Here is an 11,519-nt window from a genome sequence, read left to right on the forward strand (position 1 = left end):
AGAGAATATAATGATATGAGAGAATAATGATGTAAATGGTATATTTGTATATATTAAGAGAGATTATTAAAAATTTCGTACATAAATCTAATTTATATGTACTAACTTAAGCGTACATAGATGTTTATCGAAAATATGCTATTGAAAGTATTATTTCAATAATGATATTTTAATAATGATAAATTGAAATGAGTGATATATAATTATTTGATTAGGCAGTAAAATTTTTGCACTATAAAGTGTTTATATATATGTTTTTATTTTTCAAAGTTTATTATATAAAATTGAATTAAAGGAATAAATTTATTTTTTATCGAACTGTATATTCGTTAAGTTCAAATGTTTAGTAACATTCATACTGTCGCATAGATATAGGCGTGTATTACAACAACTGTAAGAACACTGAAAAACGAGAGAGTATTATTAAGTCAACCATTAAAAATAATTTTTAATTCAAATAATATTTAACGAATTTGTTAAAAGTATATCAAAAAAAAAGCGAAAACTTAGCACTATAAAATATACCTATTTATTCGTTATATTGTTTATAGTACTTTATAGTTGATATTAATATATCAAATTAGTTAATTTTTTTTTCTATTTTTTTTTTGACCAAAAATATATAATATTTTTTGATTATTAGCCCGATCAAGAATTATTATGTATCCAACTAGTAAATTTGATTAAAACTTTTTAGAGGAAAAGATATATACCTGTGTTCATATGAGCGCCCACACGTTACAATTATAATGAAGACAATAACATCAGTAACAGCGGCAGTGAAAAATCGGGAATGGTAAAAGAATATAAATAAATAAAATGTTAATTTATTTACTTAAATTTATTAAATTTACAAATATGATTACTACAATAAATAAAAATAAATAATATGACTACCCAATTTTCCATAGAAAACCTACCATAAAATAAACTCAATGCTAAGAAGACGATTATTATTGGTGTTAATAAATAAATTTGAACTATTCATTGTGAAGTGAGAAAGAATATATATTGGGCATATTAAAATATAGCTTGCTAGTTACTTTTTTAAAAGTAAGTCATTTATCCTGGTTCAAGAAATTTTAAAGAGCCCATATGGAAAACTTTCCATTATTTGCATTATATATTTTCAATTATGAGTGAATAATCATTAAAAACTAATAAAAACAATAATTAAAATTATAATGATAAGTATAATGATAATTATATTATTATAAAATAAACATATGTATATTTATTTTTATTAATCACAAAAAATTCCATATCTCTGTGATTATGTATTATATGTACATACTTACATATGTATGTATTTTTCGTTAAAACTTTATATTGTTCGCATAAAGGAAATAAGAGTATTTTTGCATAAAATAGATTAAATTCCTAATTGTTTGTTTTATTTACAAATCGGGTTAATTTATGAAATAAAATAAATATTACTCCGATCACACCAGACAATTTTTCTCATAAACAATAAAAACGGGATGTAAGCAATAATAAAAAAAAATACACACAAACATGGCGCAAATTACCCCACGCAAGCGCAGATATGCAACGAAACTAAAAAAACAACAACAACAATGCGAATGTTTTTGTTTGTGGCAGTGCTATTGTCGCTGAAGTCGTTTCCAAACAACGGAGCTGAAAATGTAAACAAAACATGGAGAATAAAATTAGCAGAAATTCAATTAAAAATGTGAAAAGTAGCAAATAAAAATTAAATTTTCTTTCTTGATATTGAAAAGGAGGATTAATTTTTACAAAATGCGTGCTGTTTTAAAATGGGTAGAAAAAGTGGAATTTCCAAATGATAGCAAAGATGACGAAATCAGGTAAAAAATATAATTAAAAAATGTGTATACATATAATAATAAATATAATTACATATTTTAGCATACGTTCAGTTTGCTATAATCCCAGTGGTAGCATCTTAGTGGTTGCAGCCAAGAATCGTGTACTTATATACGATGCCAACGATGGCTCACTATTGAACACACTGAAAGCCCATAAAGATGTGGTGAATTGTGTAGCATATGCACGCGATGGCAAAAAGTTTGCCAGTGGAGCTGTGGATAAAACTGTAATTGTTTGGTCACCACAATTGGAGGGTCTATTGAAATATGCGTAAGTTGAAGACTAGACGTTTTAAACAGTGGTAATAACAGTGGTTAATTACCATTTCACATGTTACCACTCCAAATAATTTGATTTAATGTAACATTTAAATATTATTACTTTTTCTTCCTTTAAAGACATGGCGATGCAGTACAGTGTATGTCATTTAACCCAGTGTCACATCATTTGGCTTCCTGTTCAAATTCGGATTTTGCTTTTTGGTCAACTGATCAAAAAGGAGTGCAGAAATATAAAGTATATTTGCAAAAAATATATAATTTTTATATAAACTTTAAATCTTTTAGATATCATCACGCGTAAATGCCTGCTGTTGGACCAATGATGGACAATATTTGGTTTTGGGTTTATCAAATGGCACCATATCAATCAGAAATAAAGTATGTATATAATTTTTATTAATACGAGTATTCTTTAAATTTTATTAAAATCTATTAAACTATTTAAATTCATTTAGTCTGGTGAAGAAAAAGGTCGCATTGATCGTCCTGGTGGTCCGAAAAGTACAGTGTTTGGTGTGCAATGTTGTCCAACAACAGTGGCAGGATCTTTTGATTCCATATGCGTTGTTGATTGGAGTCAAACGCTTTCATTTCATACACTAAGTGGTCAAATGATTGGCAAAGAGCGTGCACTTGGTTTTGATCCATTGTCCGTCACTTATTTTCCCAATGGTGAATTCTGTATTGTTAGCGGTTGTGTCGGAACATTACATCTCTTTACAAAGGAAGGTGTACGACTTGGCACATTAGGTGAATCGTTTGATACATGGATATGGTCAGTTGTATTACATCCCAATGGACAATCATATGCTGTTGGCTGTCAGAATGGCACTGTAGCTAGTTTTAATATTGTCTCCAGCACAGTACATGCATTGTATCGTGAACGTTATGCTTTTCGAGAGAATATGTGTGATGTTATTATACAACATCTGATATCTGGACAAAAAGTACGCATCAAATGTCGCGATTTAGTGCAGAAAATTGCTATTTATCGTAATCGTTTAGCTGTTCAATTACCAGAACGTGTAGTACTCTATGAATTAAATTCTGCTGAGGATCAGCCCATGCATTACAGAGTCAAAGAAAAGATACAAAAGAAGTTTGAATGTAGTTTGTTAGTTGTATGTGCAGAGAATATTGTTTTATGTCAGGAGCGACGACTACAGAGTTTAGACTTTAGTGGCATTCTTCAACGTGAGTGGCTAATGGACTCTTTTGTGCGTTATATTAAAGTTATAGGGGGACCAGCCGGACGTGAAGGTCTAATGGTAGGACTCAAAAGTGGACAGGTAAAATATTTTTAGCATACTATTAAAATACTATAATTGTAATTTGTATGTTTATAGGTTTTTCGCATATTTTTGGATAATTCCCTGCCACTGATGATAACTTCAGCCATGTCATCGGTGCGTTGTTTGGATATAAATGCGAATCGTACTAAAATTGCTGTTGTTGATGATGCTGGACGTTTAATTGTACGCGATATTCTAAGTGATACATTACTTTATCAGGTAAGTTTTAATGTACAGTAAAATCTCCGTTAAACATACATCCTTCTTTACTGTGCAGTGTTATTTGTGCTTATTTTATTCTTTCATTCAAAGTATATTACACACTCATCCATCAAAATTGCTGATTCCGTCGGTGTCCTCTTAAGGCTTTACTGTTCATATTTTTAAAATCCTTTCACATTTAAAACTCTGTTAAATGGGCGTTTCTTTAAATGAACAATTCTCTTCGTCTTGCACTATTACCAGTGTCCAGTTCGTATTTTTAATCGAAAAGTGGGTTTTAACAGAATTAAATGGGCTTAATCGGACAAAACTGCTGTCCCACATATGCTCTTATTACTGGTCATCTTAATTAACTGTGCAGTGTTAACCGTTCCCAGCTTTAATATTTAATACAAAGTATTCTCTTATAAATAGACAGCTTCTTGACCAGACAGAATTACTGTTCCGTTTGTGTTTGCTTTCACTGAATATATTATTAATATCTTGTACAGTGAAGGTTTGTTTAACAAAAGCTTTTATACCTGGACATCTTAATTAACCGTGTACTGATAACTGTCCCCAGTTTTAATATGTATTGTAAAATATGTTTTGTTAAACAGACAGTTCTCTTAACCAAACAGTTCTCTTAGCCGGTCCCTCACCACCTCAATAGGACTTCAGTAGCACCCTCTCTGGTAGATGCATGCGTCAATCCTATTTTTCGTATTATAAATACATAGACACCTATTGCAATGGCGCTAACATCAGTGAGGTTAACTATAAACGTGAACTAACCGCCCGTCACACAGGTGCAGTATCCTTTTCAAGACCATGTTTGTATTGCAACAAAGTTCTCAATAGGTTTCGACCTAATATCAATTGTGAAGGACGACACCTTCCAAATGCAGCAAGAACTGTCATAGTTCAATTATATGTACCGCTTAATATATATACACGTGCCCCACGTGCTGCTCTTCCCCCTATGATGTCGCTCAGCTGTTTTCATTCGATCTTTGGCTTCGTCCGATTGAAGTGTCCAAGTTTGGATTAAGGTTTACTTCTATTAAGATCCTTTCCACTTCCCAATCCGTTTTTGCTCCTAAACGATTTCCTGTCCTCTCACACTCCCATCACCTACCCACATTTTAACTCATGCAAACGTTTCTTGATGAAACTAGACATCTCATTGAAGTGTGCAATAAAAATCGTCCCCAGTTTTAATATTTAATACATGGCACACTCTTTTAGAAGGACAGTTTTCTTAAGTAAACCGAATTGGTGGTCACATCGGTATTTACTTAAGGAAGTGTTCAATGCACACATAATTAAAAGTAATGTATTAATAATTTTTAAAGGATAATGGCGTTAACTCTGTCACATGGAATACTTACATGGACTCAATGCTTTGTTATACTCATACAACCGGTGGCTTGAGCGTACGTGTTGGCAATTTACCACCACGTGCACCGCAAAATATGTTAGGAGTTGTAGTAGGTTTATGTGGTGCTACTGCATTCTGCTTACGTGGTAATCTTATGCATAATATACCGTTAGCTTTGGGCGCGACAATGTGGCAATTTATAGAAGCAGGACTTTTTGAGTAAGTTCCTCATACACTGTGTAATAGGCTAATATATATGTGATACTAAGTGAAATTATTATATCTAACATTATAGCGAAGCATATCAGGTGGCCTGCCTTGGAGTGACTAATGCTGATTGGGAAGGATTGGCACAATCTGCTTTGGAGGCAGTTCATTTAAATATAGCTAGAGATGCATATGTTAAAGTCAGAAATCTGCCTTGGTTGCAATTAATAGATAAATTATTAGAAAAACAAAAACGTGCTGAAGTACCCAAAGAAGTCTTACAGGCGGAGACATTTGCTTTTGCCGGTAAATATAAAGAGGCTGCGCGTTACTTCCAAAAATGTTCACAAAATACACGTGCTTTGGAAATGTACTCCGATCTGCGTATGTTTGATTTGGCACAAGAATTTGTGAAAGACGGTAGCGAAGAGGATAAACGGGAATTGGTTAAAAAACGTGCTCAGTGGGCATATTCAGTAAAAGAACCACGTGCTGCAGCTGAATTATTATTATCAGCTGGTGAGAATGATAAGGCTATTGAGATTGTCGCAGAACAAGGTTGGCCTGATATGTAAGTAAAATAACAAAAAAACTATATCCAAAAATATTTTTTATCTTTATAAGTAATTAAATATTTTATTTTTTTTTAGACTTTATGATATTGGCAGACGTTTGAGTCTGAGTGAAAGAAACTCTTTAGAATCTGTAGCAAATCATTTAAAACGTCTCAAAGCTTTACCTCTGGCAGCGGAAATTTTCAAGAAACTAGGCGAGGAAATACAAGTAGTACAGCTACATGTTGAAGCACATGATTGGGCAGAGGCTTTCCGTTTAGCTGAGGACATACCGAAATGTTTGTCCAATGTGTACTACCAACACGGCCAGTGGTTAGCTGAAAATGATCAATTCATTGAAGCGCACAAAGGTTGGTTAATTGTGGTGTTTACGCTGCTATAAAATAGTAAACATATTTTGTTAAATTAAATAATTCAATTTAAATGATTTAAGTATTTTAATCTAAATTATTTACTTCTTTTTTATTTTAGCCTTTTTAAAAGCTGGCAGTATGAAAGATGCAAATCGTTTGCTTAAACAATTAAGCAGTTCTGCTTTAGCTGAGGAGCGTTACTTAGACGCAAGTTACTTCTATTGGCTTCTGGCTAAACAGTATATGGAAATATATTGTGAAAAGGAGTAAGTTTTTGTTCTATTTCATGTTATTTGGTCATGTTTCTTATGATAATTTTCCTTACAGCATACAAAACGCAATCGATCATCATTTAAAGGAATATAAAAATCATTTACGTATAGCGAAGGTTTATTATGCTTATAGCATAATCTTCAATTATATGAAGGAACCATTTACGACATACTCACCTATAAGTCTATTTAACGTTAGTCGATTTATACTTAATGAAGTTGAATTTAAAGGAGCTCCGAAAGGAGTAAGCATGTTGTAAGTTCTATGAATTCGTATGTAAACAATAGTTTTTGTTTCAGTGTATTATATGTATGTAGATTGTATTAAAGTATATATATAATTTAATTCTAAAAAAATTTGTAGAGTAATGTATTTACTTTAAAAATATGCCTTCAGTGCCGTTCTATTCACACTGGCGAAACAGGCGAAGTTTCTACATGCAAACAAATTATGTTTGGTCGTCAACAAACGCTTGCAGTCCCTTAAACCACCAGCTGGAATACAAGAACAAATAGATGTGAGCAAAAATTAAATAAAATTTAATTAAAAGTGTTAATAAACCCTATTTCAATTTCTCAAAAGGTTAATTACTTAAATAGTAAAGCTTGTAAAAGTGGTTTCAATGATCCTGAGGAACTCTTGCCACTATGCTACAAATGCTCCAATTATAGTCAACATTTAAATGGAAATTGTTGTCCGACATGTAAACAGGATTATTTATTTTCATTCATATCATTCGGTATATATAATAATTTTAAATAATATACAATAGCATAACACAGCACTCTCTTCTTGTAGAGATATTACCATTGGTGCAATTCTATCCTGAAGTGGACATTACCGATGCAGAAGCTGAACGTTTATTACTTGCACCACCAAAACAGAATGAAGACATTGATCCTTTTAATGAAGTAATTATATTCAGTAATTTAATATATTAAAAATTAGTTTTTTATATATATAATTTTTTAGGATGTTGCTAGTGCTTTACCATTGAGCCTTGATCGTAGTGCATTACGTGGTATTGATCCTAATCACATATTAATAGTTAAAGGTCGTGAAAAAAATATAAAAAGTTTATATTTTCGGAATATTTTGCCTGATCTACAAGTTACTTTCTGTCCAGAGTGTTTATTGGTATGATTTTAATTATATTTTATTTTTTGCTATTTTGATAACACGTGTCGTTCCACTATTACGAATCGTGTTTGATGTGACTATATATGCACTATATATATTGAACTATATAGTATACAATTGTAACTCAATAATTTTTTTTCGTTTTAGGTGTTTTATGCTGAAGACTTTGAAATGCAAGTATTGCAGAAAGGTTATTGTCCTTTTTGTCGAACATCGTCTGAAAAGCTACTTGAAGAATATTAACTATTATAAGTTATAAATTGGCAAATAGTTTACTTAAATGCACATATAGTACATATATATTATATGAAATGTACGATGAAATTATAGCAACCACTACTGTGTATATTATATAGTGTGTACTCTTTTGAGCGGGTGGCAGACACATCGTTAAACTCTTGATGATTCAAGTGGACTATCCTGACAAGTGGGATAAAATTGTTCCAAATATTGATAAAATATAGTGTTGGAAAAATTGTCAACCCATGGGGAATATCCGTTCTACAGCGATGTCTCTTAGAAGAGTTATCACTGTAATTATTTATTTTATTATATTATAATTGCAATTGTTTAAAGTTCCTTTAATAAATTTATAATTACTTAATAAGACTGTTTAGTCTATAATAATATACAAAACAAAATCATTTTGTTTCATTATCACATCGAATGTGACATGAATTAAGGAAAATTACAAATTTTGATCATCAAGAATTTTGAAAGCATCATGGAATTCGCCTATTTCCTAAGGACTATACACTTCACACTGAGTAATTACAAATCTACTTACAAAAGATACGGTGAGTATATTTTTTTTAATATTTAATTTAATTTAATAAAATATGAGAAGACTCAACGATATGGAGGCACCTGTATGTAAGTTGGCCGCATTCTTTTAGATATCAGTTTACAGATTACAACCAAGTAGGGAACCATTATAGAATAATAAAATCTCCAGTTTAATCACTCTGTCGTAGTTGTGGAGAGAATGTTAAGAGTGTCTCACATCGGCTTTGTTACCCTTTGTTTTAAGGGTTTCTTTTTTTGAGGGTCTTTCCCAACTACAGCAGTTCCCTCTAAAAATCATGAACCGAAAGTTCAAAGTGGTTTTTAATATTTTAAATTTCTGCGCATATTTCTAAATATATTTTCTATTTCTAAAAATATATTCTATTTTTATATGCTTAAACGTTAATTATAGCAAACATTTTTTGATGAATATAGATGTTTCCCAAACAACATGTTTCTGCCCATTCAGCTTATACATCAGATATAATATATTAAATAAATAATAATAAAATATCTATATTATCTATATATTGGAATACCTATATTTAACATTGTCCACGTCTATCAAATTTAAATTCACTATTCATATACTTCAATAGGTTATTATTCTTTAGGTTAAATTCTTTAGTTTATATGGATTAAATTCATCCAATTACTTATTCTAATAAATGATCAACGTTTATTCCGAAATTTGATTTGTATGAAAAACCACTTTGCATTGTAGTCATACAAAAACCTTTGTATCAATCCGTCTCATCGAGATATTCCTCAATGCATTTATACACAAATTTTGTAGCAGTTTTTTTCAACCTAAAATGTACTGAGGACCGGAGAAATATTCAATATATCGGTAAAGTGTTCAATACATTTTGTATGAATCGACATTAATATGTTCCCGAAAAATAATGTAGTTGAAGATGAAAATACAACGACGATTGAGAAACCCTGCTTTATAGTATCTTTCTTTCATGCTTTAGAAACATCTCTGTAGCGTATGAAACTAGCAATAAGGAAAAACCAACTTTGAATCAAGAATTTTATAAAATCAAGTAAAATATTGTCATATATTATTTTTTTATGAAAGTTTCAACAGCAGATAAATTGATTGGAATTTAAATGGAGATAAAATGACTTTCTAAACTAGCCTCATTGAAGTGGCTAGGTTGCTACGCCTACTTCAATTTAAAAGCCCACCCTTCGCCAACCCAATCTTAGGCCTAAACAATCTGCTCTTCTCTCATATTATTATCACCTATACAGATCCTAACTCATGTACATGTCTTTATAATTTATTTTGTGTTATCTGCCCAATAGATCTCTACTGGCTACAACAGCAACATATTTTCTATTTTTAACGAATTGATAAACTAATTATAATCGATTTAAATAAAATATTGAAAATATTTAATAACAAATTAAATAATAAACAAACAAATAATCACCGCTTAATAATATGTATAAAAATAATATTAACATGTCATACATATATATTTCAAATATATACAATTTAATAAAAAAAACATTATTTCTTATGACCAAGTTTCTTCCTGGTAACGTCTATTTTTGATCATTTGTTCAATATATTCTGAATTTTCGTCTAAAACAAAAGTAAATGCTTCTTTCACAGCCTTCGGCATATTATTGGATGAGCCCGCAACTAATATAATAGCTTCTTCATTCAATATTAATTCCTTGAGGTAAGATTTTTGCTGCTTAATCAAATGTTGCACATACACTTTTTCTTCCTGGTCACGTGAAAACGCGACAAATACTTTCACCATCCGTGTTAACCAATTTTCGAATTCAGTTGAAAAATGAAAATCTTTGCTTTTATTTCGACAACCAAAAAATACAACCAACTTAGGATCAAGTGTTGAGTATTTCTTTAGAGCAATTAAGCGACTTTGTATAACACTGCGGAATGGTGCAATACCCGTACCAGGGCCAACCATTATAATGGGTGTATGCTTGTTTTTTGGTAGGCTCATTGTACCCGATTTAATTGTACCTACAATTTTACTATCAACTGCCAGTGCTTTAAGCCAATTTGAGCATAAACCTAAACGTGGTGTAGATAAAATAGTTTTATATTCCACAATCGCTACTAATATGTCAAGTTTCTTCTCTTCTGGTATGGAAGCTATGGAAAAACTTCGTGTTTGTATTGTTCCAAAAAGTTCACATAATATTGGCAGTGTAAGTTTAGAGGTAGCATGTCTAAAGTCTTGTAAAACTTCTAATATGGTGCGACGTGGTCTATTTATATAACTAATAACACTATCAAGCCCTTCAGCAGTAGTGAATTCTGCCAGTTTTTCTTTTTCTAATTCATCCTCGCAATTCAGTGCGAGCAGTTCAAAAGCACGTGGCCTTGGTTTGGCAGTTAAGTCCCATACATACTTGGCTAACATACCTACACTTATAGGTTGTGCATATATTTCTGGCAGTGGCATATCTTCATAAATAGTACTAAGCTCTATAATGGTGTTCGCATTAAAGTTAATATTGTGTTCCTTTATAAGCTCAAAAAAAGCGCTAACATTTGCATCCGAGTTGCAAGGTCTCAATTGTAACACGTCGCCTGGCTGCCAATTCACATCCTTAGAGTGTGTAAAACTAAGTAGACGTACATCTTGGAAATGATCTTCACTTGTGGTACGAAGATTAGTTGTTAGTGTAAAAATTTGTGATTCCTCTTCATTTGACCAACGAAGTATTTCTGCATTGACCAAATTTATTTCCGCAGTGTTCTCTAATATTTTTAGTTGCCATTTGTATATAGGATCGTTAATTTGTTTTCGTTTCAAAAAATGTAGTTTTTCTAGTTCCATCCACAAATTTGTTATCCACGGCAGTGAAACAGCACTTGGTCCATGATCATGTTGATCATCACACAAACCAATTGGTATTAAAGCTTTTGCTCCTAATTGTAATAAGCGTTTATTTAACTTTTTAGCGGCGAAGTTAAATTTGACGTAGCTAGAATCACCAAGTCCTAGTAAGGCAAATGTTAAGCCTTGTAAAGATTCTGTAGGTAAACTTTTTCGCAAAAGGAATTTCCATGTTTTTTTCATGTTATCCGGCTCATCACCATTTCCAGTAGTAGCTACAACAAATATAATTAGGGTTTCTTTGATCAATTGCTCGATTGGAAATTTATCAATAGGTAATACCGGTCC

General features: G+C 31.4%; 2 protein-coding genes across 2 annotated transcripts; one reads left to right on the plus strand and one right to left on the minus strand.

Annotated features, from left to right (window-relative positions):
* The first annotated feature begins 1,497 nt into the window (after nt 1-1,497).
* Nucleotides 1,498-8,112, plus strand: LOC119672213 (intraflagellar transport protein 122 homolog). Its single transcript, XM_038083212.1, has 16 exons — nt 1,498-1,829; nt 1,891-2,121; nt 2,250-2,367; nt 2,418-2,510; nt 2,588-3,421; nt 3,479-3,643; nt 4,981-5,225; nt 5,302-5,784; nt 5,864-6,138; nt 6,260-6,407; nt 6,469-6,669; nt 6,811-6,931; nt 6,997-7,153; nt 7,213-7,325; nt 7,387-7,551; nt 7,702-8,112. The coding sequence occupies exons 1-16, from the start codon at nt 1,762-1,764 to the stop codon at nt 7,795-7,797; spliced, it is 3,513 nt and encodes a 1,170-aa protein (XP_037939140.1). The 5' UTR covers nt 1,498-1,761; the 3' UTR covers nt 7,798-8,112.
* A 1,725-nt stretch (nt 8,113-9,837) lies between these two features.
* On the minus strand, nt 9,838-11,519 carry LOC119677960 (NADPH-dependent diflavin oxidoreductase 1-like; the record flags this gene model as incomplete). Its single annotated transcript, XM_038089552.1, has 1 exon — nt 9,838-11,519. A coding segment is annotated over one exon (1,650 nt), but the record flags the coding sequence as incomplete, so codon positions are not given.

The sequence above is a fragment of the Teleopsis dalmanni genome, chromosome 1 (assembly GCF_002237135.1).
Source record: "Teleopsis dalmanni isolate 2A chromosome 1, ASM223713v2, whole genome shotgun sequence".
Lineage (NCBI taxonomy): Eukaryota > Metazoa > Arthropoda > Insecta > Diptera > Diopsidae > Teleopsis > Teleopsis dalmanni.

Bases quoted from the DNA above. Each gene is read 5' to 3' on its own strand.
- LOC119672213 (XM_038083212.1), top strand. From the start codon at position 1,762: ATGCGTGCTGTTTTAAAATGGGTAGAAAAAGTGGAATTTCCAAATGAT. The intron at 1,830-1,890 runs GTAAAAAATATA...TACATATTTTAG, and splicing joins AGCAAAGATGACGAAATCAG to CATACGTTCAGTTTGCTATA. The intron at 6,670-6,810 runs GTAAGTTCTATG...ATATGCCTTCAG, and splicing joins CCGAAAGGAGTAAGCATGTT to TGCCGTTCTATTCACACTGG.